Source organism: Macaca thibetana, chromosome 2 (assembly GCF_024542745.1).
Source record: "Macaca thibetana thibetana isolate TM-01 chromosome 2, ASM2454274v1, whole genome shotgun sequence".
NCBI lineage: Eukaryota > Metazoa > Chordata > Mammalia > Primates > Cercopithecidae > Macaca > Macaca thibetana.
Window position 1 is genome coordinate 36,555,172 of NC_065579.1, and position 22,798 is coordinate 36,577,969.

The window sequence follows — 22,798 nt, forward strand, 5'->3', positions numbered from 1 at the left end:
ACACCTTCTCTAAGGCCCCTGTCAACAAACTTACCCTATCCTTCAAGACACAGTTAGAGTTCACCTCTGCTCCAGATCTCCAATCCCCTAGGGAACGGGCCTCTTTCACCTTTGTTAATCCACCACATACACCCGCTTCCCCCTGCATTTCCGTGCAGGCATCTGTTTGCACTTCTCCTTCATGGCACTATTGCACCTGTAATTGATCGGCCAATTGCAGCCACAGTTTGGATGCTTTCTTGGTTGTCTATCTGCCTTCTGTTTGTCTTGTTCACGCCTTTAGGCCTGGTGCCCAGGTTGCTCGGGTGCCTGAGTCTGTGATGGGATGGGTACCTGTCTTTCCCGGGGTAGACAGTGCCCGGAATGCTGACATCAGTTTCTTTCTGACATGCACGCCTATCTTAGGGCCAGGCCCCCAGGAGGTGCTCTGGTGAAGGTTTTTGGATTTGGAAGGAGGAGGAAGCAGAGGCTACTGAGCCCCCTGCAGTGGCTTAATAATGGGTCCCAGATGGTGCCAGTGACGCAGTGGGGAGGTTGACAGCTTCTGGGTGCGAATGGCCCCACAGTGCGGCCGGGGACCACCCTGCCCACGGCCGGTCAGAGAGCCTGAGGAAGCCGCGTGTGCCTGTGGGCCCTCTCGGTGCCTCGTGGCACCTTACCCTCTATTCCCCTTGTTCTCTAACGTGTTTAATACACTTTCGTGCTGAAAATATAAACAGACTAAACGGTGCTTTACCCCGGGGAGGCAGACAGGAAGTTTCCTCGAGGCCGTGTCCCGTGAGCAGGCGCCAGTGGGCTCAGTCTCCGGGCTCCGGGGTGGCCCGAGTAGGGGGAGGCCTGCGTGCAGTGGGCGCGGGGAGCCCAGCGGGCCGGAGGGCGCCCCGATGGGGAAGCGGACTGTCCGAGGCGAGCTGGGTGGTGGGAGTACCGCCTGGCTCGCTGTGGGGCCGCAAGGGGGTCCCGTGGCGGGCTGGGCGTGGAGCCTCCGCGGTTGGCTTCCCCGGGCCGCACCGGGGCGGGGCGGGGGGGGCGGCGCCCCCTGGTGGCCGAATGAGACTCCAGGGCGCGAGGGGCCGCCCACCCCGCCTCGCCCACCCGGCGGGGACCTCGCGCCCTCTGTGAGGAAGCCAGAGGAAAGGAGCCGAGACCGCAGTCCCCTGGACCCGTTTCCTTGTCTGTGGGATGGCATGATAATTGCATCTCACAGGGCTGTCGTGAAGATTCAAGGAGCAAATGTATGTAAAGCGCTTCGGATGTCTGGTACATTGTGAGCCTTCAACCCACCTGAGCTGTTGAAACTCTGGGATTCAAGCGGCTCGGGTCAAAGAGGAACGGTGTGACACCTGCCTCTGTCCTTTCCAGTGTGGACTCAAGGGAAAGCGTGTGTCTCATCCAGACCCCCCAGTCTCTCTTTTGTAAGCTGGCGGTCATGAAATGTAATGAGGACAAAGGTTTAAACAAATATTGGTCCCTATCTGGGACCTCTGAAGTCACTTTTAATGGATTTGGGGATTTGACAGATTTAAAAAGGGATGCCTGCTGTGTGGCCCATTTATAGACCTGTAGAGCGAAGAGAAGGAGATTAGTCACACTGGGGGCTGGAGTAGAAGCCATTTTAAATTAGCTGCCCCGCTCTGCCTTGAGACTGAGACTTTCTGACTCTCACTTTCACGCTTGGGTTCCAGCGCCCAGATGAGAAGAGAGAGAAGGTAGAAGAGGAAGGGAGGGAGGGAGGGGATAGAGCAGTGGCCACCACCTCTCCCTGAGCGGGGGCAGAGTGGGTCGTTCTCCCCAGGTGGGCAAGGTGGGGGCCCCATGGGTATGCTGGGCAGGGGTGGAGTGTGCTGGGAGCACGCGGAAGGACTGCGCCTCTGCTTCTCGGGGTGTGGCGCGACGCACTCAGGAGCCCCTTCTCTAGGGGCTCAGGAGACTCCAGGAGGGTACTCTGAGCTAGGAATGCCTTCCTGAGCCTGGTTGGTGGGGCCTCTGAGGCCGTTCCTTCAGGCCCTGAGTGGGCAGAGGGGCAGGTGAGCACTAATCCAGGAGCCAGGACTAGACTGAGCCCACTACTCACAGCCTGGGGTAAGCCAGCCTCAAGACCCTCCAGGATGGTCTCAGCCTGGATCCGACTGCCTCTCCTGCCTGACCACTGTGCTCCTTCACAGGCCTCTGGCCGGCAAGTTCTCAGGATGTGCACAGGTTTTCCTGCTTCCTTACCTTTGCACACCTTTGCTTGTTCCTTTTGCCCAGAAAGTCTTTCCCAGCACACTTGACTGAAACCCAGTCTCTCCCACATGGCTAGTATCAAGCCCCTTCTCCCATCGCTCATCAGATGAACTCAGAGCACTGGTACTTTGCCCTGTGTTAAGGTCTTGTCCTAGCTCTGGATTGTATGTCCTTGAAGGGTAGGGGCCATGTGTTTGTCACCTCTTGTCCTTATACACATCAGGTACTCTACACAAATGAAGGGAGGCGTGAGGGACAACTGGAAGGGGCCTTGTTTTCTTCATGTGCAGGATGGGACTAGTCATAGCGGCCCCACAGGGCTGGTGGGAACTCGGGTGCGATTCTGCAATGAGAGTCACCCCATCTCCTCCTCGCCCACAGAGTCTCGCTCCGTCAGCTGTCCTGTTGGACTCTGCAACCTCCCCATCCTGTGGCCCCCTGCCCCAGCAAATCTCTTCCCTCTGAAGCCATCCTTTTCTTGACCCTGCATCTCTCCCAGCCACCACCCCATCTCTGCCTCCTCTGAGCAAATCGTCTTTCCCACCTCCCCAGCCCTCTGCAGATGCCTCGGCCTTGCCTGGGCATCATCTCCTCAGCTTTGGGGACCCACAGGTGGTGCTTCCTGCATTGGGAAATCTTTCCAGACTGTGTTTCCCAACCCCGACAGTCCCGCAAAGCTGGTTTAAGTGTCCTGGTGAGCAACTGTGTCCACCTAGATTCACTACCCACAGTAGAGGGTTTTAGCGCTCAACCATATCTGCTCTTTCCTTCTTCTGAGCACACAGAATATTCTGTCCTGCTCTTGTGGCAGCTAGACTGGGAGCAGAGTGAAGAGTGTTACTTTGGGACAAAGCATTGCTTAGCAGTGCGGGATCTTCCAGGACTTTCTTCCCCTGCCCCATCGATCATAGCAGCTTATTATGAAATGGAGGTACCTCAGGTTCCAAACAGTCTGGGTTACTGAGACACTGGCTGTGGGGGGGCGGGCTCTGAGGCCATATGTCCAGGCCCTGAGCAGGCAGAGGGGCACTACTGAGCCACTGACCTGAGAGTCACCCAGATCACCGCAGGTTCTGTGAGTGAGATATCTTTTGTTGTGTCAAGTGACTAAGATTAGAGAGGTCTGTTACTACAGCATAGCCAAGCCCTTCCCCACTGATTTACTGATTAAAGAAGTGTTCTAAATGGGTTAATGGCTTGGTAAACTGTAAAGATCTGTGCACATTTTAGTTATTATTATTGCTGTCAAGTTGTAACAGGGCTGGAGACGTGATGCGGCTGGGAGAGTGGAGGAATGGCCAGGGTATGTCATGGAGAAAAACCCTCTCATTTATGATTTGCCAAGGGCTTGCCCAGGATCTGTTTCCATATTTAATCTCTGATGAAAGGTTATAATGAGTCTGGTATCTGGTGCTACTGACAGAAGATGGACCTTTCTCCCCGGTATTTAATTCCTGTGGTTGTGAAAGATAGGATGTATTTCTCCTGGATTTGCTACAATATAGTATTTTAATATCGATTTGATACTGACTGGCTTCAGACTCCAGCTTAACTCTATCTCTCCATCTTTGAGAGTGGTTGAAGAAAATCACATGGCTTTGTTTCTTGAGCAAGAATCTGCTAAGCAGTCACCAGATGGGGCTGTTCCCTCGAAGGCCTGTGTGCAGGATTCTCAGGGCCTTTTCTTCTCAAACCCCTTCCCTCTTTTCTCCACAACTCTCCTTTAACTCATGGTGCTATAGGGATAAATTGCCCTGTTTAATGAATAGTTGTTGAATAGAAGGTAAGTACATGAACTGTTACCTGGTTCTCCTGCCTCCTTTACCCACTTTAATTGGCCCTCAAGAGATTCCCCCACTTCTGTCCCATGGGCCAGTGAACATCAGTGGGAAAAGAGGGGCCTCTCCACCATTTTAGTCCATGCTGACTCTTCAGAATGACTCAGCTGGGGAGATTGGGCTGGACCAGAGAGAGGTGGACAGCCTGGTTTGAGTCTAGGCCTGGCCAGCTATTATGTGAAGCTGTCCACAACGGTTGCTTCCTCAGAATCAGATTCCTCACCTTTAAATGGGACATCCATCATGGAGGATCACCCCAGAGGGCTTTGGGTCAAAGGATAATTGATAGAGATATGGTATTTAGTTATCACTGTATTTGTACTTTTTCCAAGAAGCGTCAAAGAAGGATGGACTATAAAAGGTTCCTGCACACTCTTCCTTTTCTGGCTTTTTTGTTCAGCCCGTGAGGGGCTGGATTGGGTGAAGAGAGGGAGTGGTGCAGAGGAGTGGGCTTCCTAGGACTGGGGCTGGGAGAGGGCATGGCTGCGAGTGTGCACAGGGAGGTGGGCCTAACCCTGGGGTCTAGGCTTTGTAGGATTTCCAGGCTCAGGTGAGAAGCAGGGCCATTAAACAGCCTCAAATGGGAAAGGGACCAAAGACCCACAATGGCACCCTTGATTCAAGGGTAAGTGGCATCCAAGGACTTTCAGATGGCTCCAGGAGCCAGAACCAATCATGGTTGATACTGAATTTCCAGCCAGACAGCAGGATGGGGGGTTTGAAATCAATAACTGATTTAAAGAAATAAGTAATTTTTTTTTCTTTTTGCACATCCAAGCTTGTGAAATGAGAATGTCTCAGTACTGATAAGAGCCTCATATAAATGTGAGCTCTCGGATTGTTTTTCATGCCCACTCACTCTTGGTTGCAGTCATCCAAAAAATCAGATTCACAGGCATCTCTTCACAGGCATCTCTTCACCTTGTTATCCTTCACTCACCTTTGAATATACCAAAGGCCTATTGAGCCTCTACATTTCTCAGTGGCCTAAGCACAAATGGGCATCCCCCAGGCTCCACTGCACTGACAGTCCACCTCACAGGGTTTGGGAACCATCCACATCAATCTCATGAGGGGCCATTAAAAGTGCCATTCCTGGGTCCCTCTCAGACCCACAGAAGTAGACTCTGGGGCTGGGTGGAAGGTGTTGGGAATTTGCATTTTAACAACATCCTCTATGAGTGTTACACACTCAAGAAAGTTAAGCTTTGCTTTAGAAGTGAAATGAAAGTGACACTATTATAGTCCCTGCTGACAGCTGAGAAGAAAGATTTTCTGGGGAGTAGTGGTACTGGTTATGACCATGTGATCAATTATGATTATGGTATTTATTCTGTTTTGTGCCATGGACTTAGCCGTTTGCGTCCAACTCCCCTTCTGGATATAAACCCAAGAGCAGTGATCTGGCCTCCTCAGAGCCCAGCAGAACTACACTGAAGGGATAAGCAGTGTCTGGTACCTGCCTGATACCAGGCTAATGGGTTGACAGTTGCATTACCTCTAATCCTCATGGCCATGGGCTCCTGGGGTTTATGTCATAAGCACTTTCTCCGTTTACAAGATGCAGGTGCTGGCAGAGCGCAGTGGCTCGCGCCTGTAATCCCAACACTTTGGGAGTCCGAGGTGGGAGGATCACTTGAGGTCAGGAGTTTGAGATCAGCCTGGCCAACATGGTGAAACCTTGTCTCTACTAAAAATACAAACATTAGCCAGGTGTGGTGGCGCAGGCCTATAATCCCAGCTGCTCTGGAGGCTGAGGCAGAGGCTGAATCTCTTGAACCCAGGTGGCAGAGGTTGCAGTGAGCCAAGATTGTGCCACTGCACTCCAGCCTGGGTGACAGAGCAAGACTCCATCTCAAAAATAAAATAAAAATAAAATAAAATAAAGTGCAGGTGCTCTCTGTTCTCTGACAGATGTATATGACAACATAAATTCAGGACCAAGTTACCTCAATAGCAAAATTAGAATATTTTAATAGTAATATCATAATAGAATAAAGGTTTGGGAGGGCAACCATAATCTTCTAGAACCTGAAGGTTGGCATTCATTGTTCATAAACTCAGCTGAAGGCAGTGCCTTCCAAATTTGGTTAGATTGCTGTGGGAAAGACCAGGGTTAGTTGCAGGGAATCATTTTCCAAGCAGAACCATTTCAAATGCTAAAACTGGCCCCTGAGGTTATATTGAGCCTCCCTTCCTGAGTGAGATGTTTGGAAATGAGGTGGCTTTGGAAATAAGCCTGTCTGTAACAGTGGTTTCCACAAAGACGTCAGTCTCATGGCATTGGATATTGTTTGGACACTGACATGAATGTTTTGGCATATCACCATATGAGGCCTTTCCAGAGGTGGCTTCTAGTATGCTTCTGGAGGGGGTCTTCCAAGAATAGTGGCACTTAAGGGTCATGTATGGCCATGACCCATGCCCAGTTGTTCCAGAGGTCACGGTGAGACAGAGCTGTCTGGCAAAGGGCCAGGTGCAGAGTCAGTCTGGGGGCCATGGATGGCATGGATAGTGAGGTCAGGATCCTTCATGCCAATCTGTGGCTGCTTGCTGTCCCCACCTCTCCTCCTGCTCTCACCAACTCCCATGCCCCCAGTCCCACACTGCCACCGAGCACACCCTGGGAGGAGGCCCTAATGTAAATGGAGGGAGGTGAGGTAAAAGCTCAGGGAAGCTCCTTGGGGAACCCTGTATTAGCGCTGCTTTGCACATAGTCGGTCTCCGATAAATATATTTGTTGATGAATGGCCTCCTTTGTTGGCTTCTGTCTCTCAACCTCTATCACATAGCAGTGGTGTCTGTCAGCCCAGGCACCCACCTCTCTGGAGGCAGCGAGAAGAGGCTGAGAAAATGGTGATGGTGTGAGCACATCTGAAACCAGGAAAGCCACCCTTGACTGGCTCTGTTTTGTGGGCCGCAGCTTGCCCTCCAGCTTGGTGGCAGTGGACATCCACTCTGCTTCGTCACTTGCTTTGCTGACATCTCTTCTGCCTCTCTACTCCTCGGAATACGGGCTGAAGTCCAGACAGGGAAGAGCATGTGAAGCCACCTCATCTGCTGCCAGGGAGATGTGGGAGTTCTTCCCATTACTCTGAGATGAAGGGGTCGCATCCCCACATTGAAGGGGTGGGAGGTTGGGCATCAGGACCATTTCATAGGCCTTCCTTGGGTCTTCACTATGCTGTAGCTTTCTCAGTTTGAAATGTGCCCCAGAAAGACAGGGATAAAATGTGAGGCTCTAAGGACAGAAAGTCCAAGGTTCATATGGACAGCACTTAGATGACCCATCCTTGGAGTTTCTCAGTCCCCGCTCTGGTGCCTGTGTGCAGGTAATGGGCAGAGCCTGTACTTCCCAACATGGCAGCATCCAGAATGGCCTCTAGGTATAGGAAGTGACGATCTGAGGGGGAGGGAGCCAGCCCCTCCCATAGTCTGTGCTGATGCCAAACCCAGGTGCAAAGGGGGCTACAGCCAGGCTCCCCAGTCTCCCAGTGGCTCTGGCTATTAATAACTCAGCCACTTCCTTCTTCCTCTCACCCCTGCCACTCTGCAGGGTGTGGGCAGTCAACGGGAGCGTGGAGCTGCCTGGCAAGAAGGGCAGATACCCTTTTCTCTCTCTGTTTAGGATTCGCCCCAGGGCTGGTGAGGGGCCTGGCTGTCTCAGTGGGCATCCTCGATGAAGAACTCAGCACTGAAGTGAGCCTGGGCATCTGGAGGCCCCTTCCAAGGGGCCAGGGAAGACTCAGCCCCCCAACTCTGGCCCATGCAGCCCAGGTGCACAGTGGCCCTTAGGAACTGTGGGGAGGACTCTGGGAGGAGGAGGTAGGGAAGGCAAATGAGGACTGGGGTTTTCTTTCTTGTTTAAAAATACAAAAAGGAAATGACGTGTTAACATTAGTGAATATAGGCAGGTGTGGAAGAGGCACGGTCCGCTCTCTGGAGCAGGGCAGTGGCCCAGGCGGGGGTCAGATGAGGCCTGCCGCCTTCTGCACATTGTACTCCTTGTTCTTCTTCACCCTCCAGCTGATGAAGCAAAGCAGCAGCATGCCCAGCGCCTTGTAGCCCATCTGCAGGCCCAGGTACCTGTGGGCAAGAGGAGGCAGGACTGGTGAGGGAGGGGGCTCTGCAGCCCACATCCCAGGGCCAGGACCACCGGGAAGAGCCACGTCATTCCCATGCTGGCCCACGAAGGGTGTGGGCACCATCCAGGTGTGGATCACTTTCCTCATTTCTTTGACCCAAAAGGGAACAAAGCTGCAGGGAAGCAGGCAGGGAGTAGGCATGGGACTCCTAATCCGGGGCTCATCATCCCTCCACCGGCTCTTTCCAGAGGACCAGAGGTGACCCAGCTGCCCCAGTCAGCCCTGGAGGGTCCTGTCAACCAAGCAGAGCCAGAAGGAGAGGGGCCTCTTCTCATTGCCCTCTTGACCTGTCCCTTTTGCGGCTTTCTCTGCCACTCCCATACCATTTCCAGCCCCTGCCCAGTCCCCTGAAGCCCACCTTCCTGTGGTTTCTGGGCCATATGACAATGGCAGCAGGTGAGGTGGCTGGAAGGGGTGCAGAACCCAATGGCGCTGCAGCTGGGCATGGCCCATTGAGGCAAGTTGGTCCGCCTGCCCTGGACCTCTGCCAGGAGCCATGATATGGCCCCTCTGTCTCTGAGCAGCAGGAGGCTGCCCCCATTGTTCCACAGCCATGGCCTCTTCCTTGGGCTGCAGCCATCCCCACCCTTTCTTTCTGCTGCTGCCCCTTCCAAACGCTTTCAGGTCATGGAAGTCCCTGGACATCTCCCTGTGAGCCCTGAAAAGCCTGTTATAGTAGCCCCTGCTCCCTGTCCATGGCAGGGCCGCAGAGCTGGCCCTTCATGTTCTCTTCTTCGGAAGCCTGACAGCCCCCACAGTAGCCACCGGGCATATGACTACTGTCATCTCAAGCCCAGGGCCTGGCTCCGGGACACACATGCGTGTTGGGCCCTCACCTGTCTCGGAGAGCATCGTTGTCATAGTAGGCGCAGGCCCCTCGCCTCCCCAAGCACAGCGAGTTCCACCGGATGCAGGAGTGGTCAATGGTGAGGCCATAGAGGGCTGGAGATGGCAGCCAGGCTGGAAGAGGGTTCGGAAAGCCCTGGTCAGATGGAACTGCAGGCAGAGGTGCCCAGCAGGGGTGTGGGAGCCAAGTCCCCTGCACGGTTCACATATATGAGAATGGCTCTGCTGCACCCATAGGACTCACAGTGACTCTGGAAAGCAGAATAGCTTTCAGTGAAGCCTGAATTTCTCTTTCACCAGAAGGCTTAGAAGAGAAAAGGGACCTGGGCCATTGTTTCAAGGCAGAGTAAGTCACAGGGATCACCTTGATGCCAGCTCAGACATCCAACATAGTTCTCCTGAGGTCAGCTCAGAGTGGAGCTACATGGGCCTCCACTGTGTGGCAGGAGGCTCTCCAGGCATCGACTTCTCAGGTCCTCACACTGGCCCTGAGGTGTGGGTGCCCACTTTTTAGTGAAGAGGAAGGGGTTCTTGGCTGGGACACTGTAACATAGCCAAGAGAAGTCAAGGCAGGACTTTGAACCCTGGTTTATGGAGGTTCGAATCCCATGCACTTCCACCACACCAAGCTGCCCTATTGGATTAGACAATACCCCTATGCAGACCTCCCAATACCTGGCTTCTCAGAGCTTCTTCTCCGGGCCCCCGAACTTCCCAGCAGCTGAGTGCTAAGATTTGGCTCGGCAGGGGCTGTGCCTTCCTGGCTGTGAAATATTCTGGACGCCTACACTATGCGTGGGTAGTGTACCACTAGCTACAGCTCTAGGCAGTTACTGGACTGGGGAGGGACTTGTCCAGGATTTACACCAAGGCTGGCCCATCCCATTCTCAGAACCAGGGTGCTGAGAATAACCTCCCAGACTTTGTTTAGGGCCCTGTGAGCAACTGCTTCCAGAAGAAAGACAGACAATATTCCACTTGTGGCGCTGCCCACAAGTGGGAAACTACAAGAAGAAGCCTCTCCACTCAAATCCTGCTCACTCCCAAGTCTCCAGGTAAACAGAGGGATGAAAACTGGCCAGGCAGAGTGACATATGACACTTCCCTGCATAGAAACAAAGTCCAGAAACATTGTCGACCCAATCCCAATGGGTAATTAAAAACCTGTAATAGGAAGTCCTTTTATCTACCCAAGAGTGGATTGTGTTCTTGGGTGATACATGGAACCCCTCCAGGCCTGGGTTTTCTCACTGTGGTCCCACATTGAGTTATCTGAGCTCAAATGGAAAAACAAAAGCAGCAAGTGCTTCGAGCAGTGCGATAGAGTCGAGAGAGTCCTTGTTTTCAAGGCCATTTTCGTGGTTGCTGGAGGAAGCAGGAAAGGGCTCTTTAGAGCCTGTCCTAGTTGCTGGATGGGCTGAGAGGAATGTGAGGTCTCCTTCCCAGCAGAAGTTTTAGAGAAAGTTAAGTTATAAATGAAAATAAGGAGCTCTGATGACAACAGAGCCTCTGCTGGGAGGACAGGTAGATCCTGCCCCCCCTGCTTCCTCTGTTTATAATGCAGGCAGCAAGAGCAGGGTCTAAAGAGGCTCTGCAGGGACTAGAGGAACAAGAAATCCCACTGAAAAAGCTGGTTCATTCCCATCATCCAAACACTTCTCCCAACCTGGGGTTGGATTGGGCCCAGCAAGGGCTCCTGCTCACCTGGCCCCAGTAGGAACATCACCAACACATCTCAAAATGGGGATGGAAGCTGCTGCTCTCACCGCAGGGTGCGGTGTTGACTGAGGCACAGTGGGCTATACATCATTTCAGCATTTATGGTCAGAAATGACACCTTATAGTAACTGAAGTTCCTCTTGCTGGAGTCTCCACATTCCCTTCTGTAGTTTGCACCCTTAATTAATACATCCTCAGTTCAATTAGGTCCCTTTACTTCTGTGTGCCTGACATTACAAGGATCCCTCTATTACTGCCTTGTGTTAAATCTAGTGTACGGATGTGTCAAGAAGGAACAGCCAGTGTGAGCAGTCCAGGAACGGGCCTGCATTGTGCCCCCAGCCCTCCGCCCAGGCACCCCTGCTTGAGGCAGCTTGAGCACCCCTGCTGCCTCAAGCAGCTCGCCCTCCCGCAGGGCACTGTTGATCACTTGTGCACAGCGCCATTCCTCTGGTGGGCTCTGGACTGCTTGAGGGCAGGCAGGACTCACCAGCAGAGGGCCCCACGTGGAAGAAACTTTGGCTGAATAGTTTTAGGAGGAGTGAATTTTGTAAATGGAAAGGAAGCCGGGGCTGGGCTCAGCCGCTGCTCTGACTTGGCAGGAATGCAAAGTTTTGTTCCTACAGTGAGTTTTGGGAGAAAGATTTAAAAATACCTGCCTTTAACACTCTATTAGGTATTCTCAGCTGTGTTCACTTTTAATTTTTCTTACATAACTTAGTTAGGAATGAATGCCATAGATGGAGTCTTTCCTAACCTCAAGCAATCTGGGAAACCATCCACATGGATTTTGGCATCTGCTGTTGATTATGCACAGCTTCTCTTTGCCATGGAGATGAGATGGTGCTTCCTCCATCGCTACCTTGCACCCATAGCCCTCGGATGCCCCATCGCCTGCGGCCACTTTTGGGAAGAGGGGTCTTAGACACTTACCCAGCAAGCGCATCAACAAGAACTGCACCCCGATGGCAAATGACTTTTCCTCCTGGTTCACCACACTGAAAAGACAGACAGCAAATCAGCAGTGGGAGGATTCAGGGCTGCACGATCCCTTGGGTAAGGGACAGCCAGCCTCAGAGCAGGTCAGAACCAACCCTCATGCGGCCTGACAAGCCCTCTGGTGATTGGGTTCACCTGGGCTGAATGCTCTAGTTCTTTACATCAGTGGTCTCAAAGCGTGGTCCTTGGATCATCAGCATCCCCTGGGAGCTTGTTAGATATGCAGATTTTGAGGCCCACCCCGGACTTACTGAGTCAGAGAGTCTGGGGATGGGGCCCAGCAATCTGTATTTTACCTCGAGGAGATTCTGATGTACCACTGAAAACCACTGGTCTGTGTGATTTTCAGGGCTGCCCAGAGCCCCCTTCAAGAAGCAGAGGGCAGTAGAGGCTAGGAGTGGAGAGAAGGATGCTGTGGGTGTGTTGATAGCAGCAGGTCTGAACAACTCCCACAGAATGTCTTATACCAGTAAAAGACAGCCCTGCTGCAAAGTAATTAGAGCCCTTGGGCTGCAGGCTTCTGTGCACAGCTAAAAGAATTCCCTACCCCGGGGCTAGCTCTGGGTGTGTGCATACAACTCCGCCCTCAGAAAGGTCCCATGTTTGGCTTAATGCTCTGCTGCAGCTGTCTGGAAATTCTTGATTTTTGAGCCAGGGGCTTTACATTTTCATTTGTAATAGGTCCTACAAATTAGGTAGCTGGTCCTGCCCCTAATCATCTTCCTTCAAGAGAGGAAAATGTGTTTGGCTAAGGAAGGAGATTCAGAGAGAGCGGGAGACAGCCCTGCTGTCCCAGCTGGGGAGTGGAGAGAGGGAGAGGACACCCCCACACAAGGTGGGGAGCCAGCAGCTGGGCAGCAGAGGCACCTGATGAGTGACTTTACTCCAGGACTCTCTGTGCTCTGGGCACACACACTCCCAGTGAGTGCTTGTTGGGAAGAGCTTTCAGTACTAGGGGACAGTGAGGAAGGGAGCTCAGAAGTAATCCCCAGGCCTCTACCTATGGTTTGTTTCACCACCACCATCACAGTTCCACTAGCAAACTGGAAAGTGACCTTTGCCCAGCCCCTGAGGGATGGTCCGGTGAGAGAAATACTCACTGGGGCAGGGGAAGAGGCACCCCTTGGGGCCCCCCAGTATAAAGTGTCTCAAATCCTGTTGTGCCTACAGATCCCTCCAGTGGTCCAGTTCATAATAGATGCCTGCCTTGTCTTGGCCCTTGCCCTGGGCCCACTCATTCTCAATGAAATGGGACTTGGCCACCCCAATTTGGCTTTTGATTGAGGTCCTGGGCCCCTTCTAGTCTCTGTCCCATGTGGCCCTGAATGAAAGCTGGCTTTCTGACCTCTCTTTCTCCTTCCACATTTTCAGCTAGCCTTCACTTCCAGCTTGTGTTCCCATGGCTAAATGGGGGCCAGGGCTCATACAAATAATGCTTGGGTCACCTACAAAGTCATTTTTTTTCTTCTGAGACAGAGTCTCATTCTGTCACCCAGACTGGAGTGCAGTGGCTCAGTCTTAGCTCACTGCAACCTCTGCTTCTCAGGTTCAAGCAATTCTCCTGCCTCAGCCTCCCGAGTAGCTGGGACTACAGGCGCCTGCCACCACGCCCGGCTAGCTTTTGTATTTTTAGTAGAGACAAGGTTTTGCCATGTTGCCCAGGCTGGTCTTCAACACCTGACCTCAAGTGGTCCACCCACCTCGGCCTCCCAAAGCGCTGGGATTACAGGTGTGAGCCACCACACCCGGCCTATGAAGTCATCTTTAAACCTCTCCTTCTTCACACTAAATAGCATCAATTCTGTCATGTTTCCCAGTGGGATTTATCTTTAAATCGTTGTGGGATCCGGGGGCCTCCTCTCCACCTCCTACCCCTACTCGACCTAGAAAGGAGAGCTTTTTCTAGAGAAGCCCATCTTGTGGTTGAAATGATGCTCTGTTCTTCCTGACTTCCTCGTCCCTGGGATTTGACAGGAGTCCTCTGGGAGGAGATTTGACAGGGATTGCCCTTTTCCCTGCTGCACAGGGACTTGCCAGGGAGATTTTCTTACCCTGTCCCATCTCCTCATCATGGCCTTGTGTAGTTTTATGTCAGGGCTAGAGGGTCCACTGTGGTCCATCTGACCCAAGGTGCAAGAAGGGAAGCCTGCTGAAGAGTCTCTGGTGAAGGTGTCAGTGCTTTGAATGTGCAGGATGGGGAGCAGCAGAGAAGGGAGTGACTGTGGTGTCAGGGAAGGCAGCACGCTGTGGGATCCAAGCATCCTTGCACCTTCTTGCTGAATAAGCTCAAAATGCAAGGTCCTGACTGCTGTTTTCCTGCACCGTTTCTCAGAGTTGTAGTTGCAATGAGCAACCTTGAGGCATGAGTTAACGTTTCCTCCAAGACCAGGAGCAGCATTGCTCACTGGTCACCGTAGAAGTGGCGGCACTTCTATGCTCAGTGTTCTTACAAAGTGTGCACCTGGGCCTCTCTGTGTCACCCCTGTAGGATTTGGGGGGCAAGGACAACTGACACACCCTAAGTTTTGTGCTTTCTGTGCTGTCATAAAGTATTTTGTCTTTGACCCAGGAGTCTCACATCTTCTGCCAGCATCCTTGAAATAGTATTTGATTTGATAGCTTTCAAGCTAACTTGATAGCTCACTTATAAATACGGTAAAATCCCAGATCCCAACAAGTGGCTGCATCTGCTCCTTTCTTTTCTCTGAGCCTTCTGGGGAAAATAGGTCATAGACACCTAGCTGGCTGTTAATTATTATTATTATTGTTATTTGATTAATAGTGATAATTAACCAATATATAGAACACCTTATATTTGCAAAGCAATTTACCATGTAATCCTGACACCAACCCTTTGAGGTCGATATCATTATCATCATTTCATGAATGAGGAGACTGAGGCTCAATGAGGCTAGGCAACACCCTAACACAGCCAGTATGTGGCAGAGCAGGGACTTTGATCCTGGCACCGGGAGTCCAAATCCTATGTTTTTGCCCTCTCTACTTGCGAGGTGAGTGAGGACAGGAGGGAGGGAAGCAGGGGTGGGTTAGGTGAATTTGGTACAAGTGTTGTTTTCTCCTTGCAGCCAGTGAGGTGAAGAGCAGGTCATTCCCAGTGAAAAGCTCAGAGGCATTCATTGCCAGCTGCCAGCTGTAACGGGACGCCCTGCTCCTCCCCTCCAGCTCTGGCCAGCCACTCCCTTCCTGACCTGAGGACTTGGTCCTGGAGCCAATCATACCGGGATTTTCTCATTTTCATCCTTTTCCATAGCCCTCACTCTGACTCTGAAACTTTCCACATTTTCCTGCCTTGCTTTTATGCATCCAACTAAATTCTCTTTGCTCTTCTCATTTCTTTTAGAATTTAAAAATAAGCAAACCTACAGGAGTTTCCAAGGTGTGGAGCCAGGCAGCCTGGCTTCAACAAGTGGCTCAGCCATTCACTGACTCTGCCATACTACACTAGTGATTTTTTTAAAAATTATTATTATTTTTTGAGACGGAGGCTCACTCTGTCACACAGGCTGGAGTGCAGTGGCATAATCTTGGCTCACCGCAACCTCTGCCTCCCAGGTTCAAGTGATTCTTCTGCCTCAGCCTCCCAAGAAGCTGGGATTACAGGCACCGGCCACCACACCCAGCTAATTTTTGTATTTTTAGTAGAGATGGGGTTTTACCATGTTGGCCAGGCTGGTCTTGAACTCCTGACCTCAGATGATCCGCCTGCCTCGGCCTCCCAAAGTGCTGAGGTTACAGGCATGAGCCACCGCGCCCAGCCTAGGCTTGTGATTTAACCTCCAATGTTCAGAGTGGAGGCCCCAACAGGGCCTGTGTCACACGGACGCTGTGGGACTGAATGAGGCCCTGCAATGAGGAGCTCAGCACAGCGCCTCCCAGGGCAGGGCTCCCAGCACTGTTGCCATTATTATTATTTCCCCTCAGCAAAAGAACATTGCACTTGTCATTCAAAGGACTCTGAGGGCGAGGAAAGGGGGGAGAAATGAGAAATAGGCAACTAGGCGCAAAGTCAAAGGGAGTTGTGGGGAAGGAGAAGCCACGCCCCAGACCCCCAGAGGTTTGCCACTCACCGCAGAACCATCATGTAGAGGGGGTTGTGGGAGATGCAGGCTATCAGGGACACGAAGGAGATGAGGAAGATGGCCGGGAGCAGGAAGTGGGCACAGGGGACAGGGCACGAGCCTGTCTTTGCTGAAGCGGATCCCCCAGTCACACAGCTGCAGTTCAAATAGATCTTGAAGAAGAAGGGGAGGGGAAAAGGGGAAACTTTGTGATTATTTCACTTTCACACACTTCAGAGGTCTGCACCAGCTCTTCCTGGAGACTTAGCTTTCAACCCTTGTGTTCTCTGGATCTGGTTCCCAGGGAAGCTGGGTGAGGCTGAGGAGGCCAAGTGAGGATTTCAAGCTGGCCCAGGGGTCCCACCTCTGTCACTGTTTGGGCAACAGAAACCATCTTCTGGGATGGGCTGGGCTCCTCCAGAAGTCACATCTGCCTCTGGATTCCCCGGGAACACTGCCAGGCTAGGCCCCCCACCCCCAGCTTGGAGCCAGGGGCCCAGGAGGGCTCTCCTTTGGGCCAGGCCTCCTGTGCCCAGCAGTGGCGGTTTTGCAGATTGTTGTTTTTGCTGTTTGTGTGTTTATTGCAGAGGGAGGCATAACCAGTAGGAGGGCAACGGGAACACAGTGGAATTCCCTGAGTTCTGATGCTGTCAGGCCTTTGCTGGAGCTCCCTGCCTGAAAGAAACTCCTTCTGCCTAGAAGGGACTCCTGAGGAGGCCCCTGTCTCAAGTCTGCAAGTCCATATGGCTCAATACTATTGTCCAACTCACTTTAGTGGCCACTGCCCTTGTCTGGTGGTCTTCACCTTCCTTCGCTGCCCTTGTCAGATGGCCCAGCCTGTGACAATTTCAGTGTCCAAGCAGTTACAGGACTAATATTGGAACTAATGGACTAGTATGTTTCCTTCTGCCAACAGTGGTAACTATGCACCCTCTTCACTTGGCCCCTAGGAAACTCCAAAGTTAGTTATATACAATATGGCTATTACTCTCTTCAGTCTAGATTTTTTAAATAGAGACTTTTTTCTTTATAATTTACTGCTTTTTTTCTTGATATTTTGCTAATGGATTTTTGTCTTGAGGTACGTATGCTGTTATGGGAAACTTGCCAAGATTATTTCTGGAAGTAGGTGACTCAGAGGTAACTTAACAAAGATAAGAAAACCACAGAAGCCAACACAACTGGAAGGCAACTCAAAGAGCATCTTGTCCAAGTTCTTTGTCCTTCCTCTGCCTGGGAGCCACGCTCCTTTGCCCACGGAGGTGGCAGTGGCAGCAGCCTTGCCCTGTCCTTTCAGAGGAGGTTGGTAACTAGGCACTAGCCTTGCCCATCTCCTCCATACAGGCTTAAGGGAATAAGGCATGTTCCTAGCTTACGTTAACTGCACAGTCTTCTCATTGCTCAGCAGTTCCTAAGCCTGGCCCGCCTGGCTCTGGCTCCTGCCTGCTCCCTGGCCAGCTGGGCGTGACACTCCTCCTGCAGCACCAAGCCTGGCCTTTTCTCTTCTTTCCTACAGCGTGCCCAATACATTCATGCCCATGGGACTTGTACTTGCTGCTCCCTTTAGCTGGAATGCTGCTCCTGGTGTGCATAGAATTCTGTTCTGATTGTTCAGTTCTAATGTCACCCCCTCCGGGAGGCCCCTGGGAACTCTCCATCCTATTAAGTCCTTCCATGGCATGGGTTACTTTCTAGAATTACCCTGTGTGTTTATTTGATAGAATGCACACTCCATGAGAACAGGGACCTTGTCTGATGGGTTCACTATCACATCCTCAGCACTCACGGCTGTGCCCAGTGTTCTGTTTATTGAATAACTAAACAAATGACTCAAGTCAGTTTGCTGCTGGCTGATCCTAGGAGGGGTGGAGCCACAGAAAAATGGACTGAACTTTGCCAAGCGAGTCCAGTGAATGGAGGCTGCCCAAGTGGAAGGCTGGTGGCCAGAAGATAAATGGCTTTGAATAGAAGTGCCCCAAACTGAGGCAGAGCCCTGCGTTCAAGTCCCAGGTCAGCCCGAAATAGCTGCATGACTTCAGGCCAGCCATGTGGCCACACCTGGGAGTTGAGGGGTTGAACCAAATGCCCTCAGCTACTGCTTCTGGCTCTACCCTTCCAGGTCCATGTCACAGAAGGCTAATGCCCTCAATTTATCTGGGCCACGGCCAGCCTGCAGGACCCAGAGATGCCCGTGAGGATCCTTCAGGATGGGGCTCCAAGGCCTCAGCTGAAGGAGTGCTTTGACTGGTTTCTGCTCTGAGCAGTTAGGCCTCAAGAATGTGAATTTGTTGGATGTCGGCCAGTCTTTAATTGACTGTGGGCTGTCGGCATCTGGTCATGACCTCAGGGGTAGGGAGGTAGAGAGAGGCTGGATGTGGCTCAGAGGAGGCCAGGATGCTGGTAATGAGTGTGTGTGTGGAGCCCCGCCTATCCTGGAGCCGAGAAACAGTCTTTGAGGGCATGCACTGAGCTCCAAGATCCTGTGGGGCTCCTCTTGCCTCTGGACCCTGGCTGCCCTTACCAATTGCTTGGAGGTTGCAGAGCTCATGTTGATGTTTCTGCAGCCAGCGTGGCAAGGGGAGAGGTACTCAATTCCATTGTCCCCACAGACCGGGTGGAAGATAGAATCTGGGCACGAGCAGTCCCTGCGGCAGGCAGGAGGCTGCGGATGTATAGAACTTGATGTGCTGCCAGCAAAAGAGGAAATGGGGAGTCAAACAAAGCAAGACCAAAGAAAAACCCTACCCTCCAGCCCAGTGTGAGTTCCTGGCCTGATGAGTGTGTCTGTGCATCTTTATTTATTTTGGGCCAGTGCCACCCTGGGATGTGGATTATGCCTGGTGGAGCCAACAGTGAATTTGCCACTGTTTAGTGGTCACGGCATCTCTCCATTTCTTCTGCCACTAGGAGCCCAAATCCACTAATTATGCGCTGGGAAGGCCTGAGTGGTGAATCCCCTGCCACAGTAGGGGTCAAGACAACCAACCAACCAGAAAGGGCAGCTGCAGTGGGCAGGTCACAGACAATATTTGCCTTCCCTCTTCTTCAGCCTGAAAAACAGTGGCTGGGACCACTGAGGCAATCCAGGATTTAGTTAGCTCTCTGTCTCCTGGCTTAATGTAGACCTTGCCTAGGTTACTGTATCCCCTTGAGCTTCAACCAGAGCTTTCACTGGTTGATCTCACTGTTCCCCGGTATCTGACATTCATGACCTTCTTCAGGGAGGGTTGGGAAAGGGGCTGACAAACCACTGTCCAGATATTTCACTAGTATAACTGTACAAATGAGAGTTCATCTCATGTGCCAGACGCTGTGCCCGGGGGCACATGCATAATCATCACAATGAGTCTACAGTGAATTACTCGCCTTCTGTGGATTAGAAAACCAAAGCTTAGAGAAGGTAAGTAACTCCCCCAACTAGTAAGGAGCACTGGCATAGAGTCCAGGCCTGTCTGAGGACAAAGCCGTGTGCTAAACTCCCAGTGGACGCTGCCAAAAGGCCCAAAGGCTTCTCGACTTTTCTCAGTCCACAGTCAGCCTGCAGAAGTGCCGTACAGACCAGGGGTGAGCTCCCTACCCCAAGCAACCCTCCCTTCCCTCAAACCCCTTCTCTCCTTCACCCACCAAAGACAGAGGAGGTCATTTCAAAGAAAAAAAAATAGAGAAAATACCAGGGCTAAAAGGTACAGCATCTCCAAATGTTGCAACTTTATTAGGCAAAGTCTAAAAAAAAGCTTGTTGACAGGTGGCACCCGGGAAAAATAATAATAAAATGCCCCTTGCTTGGCTTCGTCCCCCTCACAGGGCTCTGAAGCTCTTCCTGAACATAAAGCCCAAGTTAACACTGTGACCCATATCGCTGTCTGCAAACCCACAGGCAGACTTTACCTGCCCTCCTCCTCACCTGCCCTAAGTTTTCAAGTCTGCCATCACTCTCATTATTATTCTCCAGATCTTTTCAAGTCTCCTTTCATCTCTCTTCAGCAGCTCAATGAAACTGAAATTCTAGCCAGCACAGAGCTGATGCTAAACATAGCTTATTTCCTGGTTCCTGTGGCTCACAGCCCTACAAATTCATCCTGAAATCAAACAAATTAGTTTTTGGTGCTTCTTAAGAAAACAGAACTCTAACCCTGATTGCTGGTGGCCCAGTAAGAGCCTTTGATCTCTTCTCATAATGGAGCATACCATTCAAGACCTGATTTTCTAAGTTGCCACGTGAGAGATCAGATCAAAAGTGGGCCGGGCGGGGTGGCTCACGCCTATAATTTCAGCACTTTGGGAGGCTGTGGCAGGCAGATCACTTGAGGTCAGGAGTTTATGACCAGCCTGGCCAACATGGTGAAACCCCACCTCAACTAAAAATACAAACATTAGCCGGGTGTGGTGGTACACACTTGTAAGGCCAGCTACTTGAGAGGCTGAGGCATGAGAACTGCTTGAACCTGGGAGAAACACTTGAACCTGGGAGGTGGAGTTTGCAGTGATCACGCCACTGCACTCCAGTCTGGGTGATGGAGCAAGACCAGAATCTGTCTAAAAAAAAAAAAAAATGTGTACAGCAGAGAAGAGAGTTGAGGAAGCAGGAAGGAAGATGTATAACAGCCAGATCTAGGCCCTGGCCTTAGCAAAGGGGATCTCTGTGCCCCTTATTCCCATTACCTAGGGGGGTAGACTTCGGCCACAGTTGGGGTGGAGCATCCCATGAAGAACAGAGGAACACAAAGGATCATGGAGATGGTGATGATGGTGGTAGCTACGCGGGGAATGGTTTGCAGAGAGAAAACAAAGCGCTTCATGAGGATTCCTCCAAACAGCATCCCCAAGGCTGCAGCAGGTAGGTTCACAGCACCTGTAAGTGAAAAGAAGCAGGTGATCCAGGTGCACAGGCCTGGGACTGCATGTGGGCTACAAATAGTGAGCCGGATCACTGAGAAGGAAGCATGGTTTCAGGAAGGAACAGTTGGTATGTTAAATTGTAATATAAATAGCTGACATTAATTGAGCATCTACTGCTTGCCAGGCACACCTAGAGAAATATCTTGAGACAGGATTGCCTTGCCTATACAAAGAATATAGAAGTGGGGTTCTTGTAGCTTAAGAGATGTGGGTTGAATATGCATTTATTAAGCACCTTTCATTCCTTGGGGCCTCTTTGCATGGGACCACATGAGGTTAGCAACACGAGAGTGGTGACCCCTATGTACCAGTCAGAGATGGAAGGCCTGAGGGGTAAAGTCACAGCCAAGGACCAGCCAGGGGGTACACAGGAGTCACCCTCAAATCTCATGCACTGATCACCTTGCCAACTCCATATGGTTAAACTCACCTGTGAGTTGAGCCCAGTGATTTCCTAGGGTACTTGGTGGGACCACATCTGTAGTTCTCAACACAGTTGAAAAAATACTAATGCTGGGCCCCACCTCCAGAGATTCTGGTTTCATTAGCCTGGGGTAGGGCTGGGCATCTGTGTTTTGTAAAGCTCTCCAGAGGAGCCTCTGGTGCAGCCTCGGTTGAGAATCACTAAACCATGTACTCTCTAACCAAAGCAAATATATTCAGGTCCCTGGAGAAGAAGAGAAAACCCAGGAGGCATTTTGTCTAACCTCAAATTCAACCTTCCCTCTTTTCCTGTGTTGTCCCTGATGGTGTCAGGGCCTTTGGGAAGCTGTCAGACTTCCAGCCCCTTTACAGGGAGGAAGGCAGCCCCCAGCCTCCACCCACTCCTGACTGGAAGGATAGGAGTCAGAAATCTGCCAAGAACTTTCTAGATTGCCAACCAGGAAAACTGTCCTTAAAATTCTTTCTCCTGGGCAGTCCTCCTCTGGCCCCTGCCTGTGTCCGGTCTGGCCTGCACCCATCCCTGAATGGATGGCTGGAGTGCCTGCCTCCTGGCCCAGGCAAGCCCTGTGGCTCCTGCAGCACCCTCTGGACTCACCAATGAGGAAGTTGGCGTAGGCCGCTGAGGTGCCATACTGCTTCTCCAGGAACTTATTGAGGAAGGTGGAGAGGCCAGCAATGACGGAGGAGAAGGTGCACTGGGCCAGGACCACCAGCACGAAGAGTGGGTTCATCAGGAGCCTCAGAAAGATGCGGGGAAACTCTGTGAACAGACCATCGTCAAGAGCCGGCTTCTGTGGCAGCCAGCATGGGGCACCCCTTCCTGCCCCCTCCTTCTGAGGAACTCTCTTTTCTAGGAAGGGGCAGAATCTGAGCACCAGGATGTTCTGTGGCCAGTCTAGGGGCATACAGCCACTCGAGCCCCCTCTCCACATGCTCATAGTGCCTAAAAGAAACCAGGTGGCAGGCAGATAGAAATAGGACTAACACTGGAAACAGTCTCCTCACATGCCTGCCACCCCACAAGAAGGCAAGAGGGGAAGTGGGAGAAGAACATGGGACCAGACCGCGGGGTGGCCACGTGACTGATCCAGTGCAGTTTGGGTCTCCTGGTCCCTGCAAAGCAGTGGTCACCAGGATCCCTGGCAGAACCCCTGGGCTGCAGGCACACCTAGGGGATGGGCCAGTTACAGGCCATCTGCTCCTACTGCCCCTTACCACATACAATACCACAGGGGCTGGGGTCCCCTGGCCATTATCCTCTCCCTTGCACTGTGCCAGCCCACCCAGGGCTGCAGGGTCAGTTACGTTTAATGAAATCCACCAGGGAGCCTCTTGACTTGGCCTCCTCCAACTTCCTTGCTTCGTCTGCTGTGGCAGGATTCCTCTGAAGGCAATAAAAGGGGTGAATGTTCATGGCTCAGGCTCACTGCAGCTACCCTTCCCTGGAGTCTCTGGCCTCAGAGGCTCAAGGCTGGGTGGAGGTGAGCCACCCCAGGCGTGTGTGCATGGGAGGGCATCCAGAGAATGCTCTCTTGAAGCAAACAACACCTGCATTTCCGTGAGCCCGGTGTTTTGGCCGACAAAACACATCTATGTCAATGCC

General features: G+C 51.9%; 2 protein-coding genes across 2 annotated transcripts in view; both read right to left on the reverse strand.

The window, feature by feature from the left end:
• Positions 1 to 1,452: 1,452 nt before the first annotated feature.
• On the reverse strand, positions 1,453 to 5,953 carry LOC126948160 (uncharacterized protein C3orf36-like). Its single transcript, XM_050779667.1, is given in 3 exon segments — positions 1,453 to 1,732; positions 1,734 to 1,919; positions 1,922 to 5,953. Coding segments are annotated over 3 exon segments (711 nt in total). The 5' UTR covers positions 2,330 to 5,953; the 3' UTR covers positions 1,453 to 1,615.
• Positions 5,954 to 6,014: 61 nt separating this feature from the next.
• SLCO2A1 (solute carrier organic anion transporter family member 2A1) overlaps positions 6,015 to 22,798 on the reverse strand; it is a 97,249-nt gene continuing 80,465 nt past the window's right edge. Inside the window, exons 7-14 of the mRNA XM_050779620.1 lie at positions 22,501 to 22,579; positions 21,791 to 21,955; positions 20,515 to 20,704; positions 18,374 to 18,539; positions 15,862 to 16,025; positions 11,708 to 11,772; positions 9,046 to 9,169; positions 6,015 to 8,150 (exon numbers count right to left, since the gene is read on the reverse strand). Of these exons, the coding sequence (XP_050635577.1) occupies positions 8,033 to 8,150; positions 9,046 to 9,169; positions 11,708 to 11,772; positions 15,862 to 16,025; positions 18,374 to 18,539; positions 20,515 to 20,704; positions 21,791 to 21,955; positions 22,501 to 22,579 (1,071 nt within the window). The 3' untranslated portion in view covers positions 6,015 to 8,032. The remainder of the gene's footprint in view (positions 8,151 to 9,045; positions 9,170 to 11,707; positions 11,773 to 15,861; positions 16,026 to 18,373; positions 18,540 to 20,514; positions 20,705 to 21,790; positions 21,956 to 22,500; positions 22,580 to 22,798) is intronic.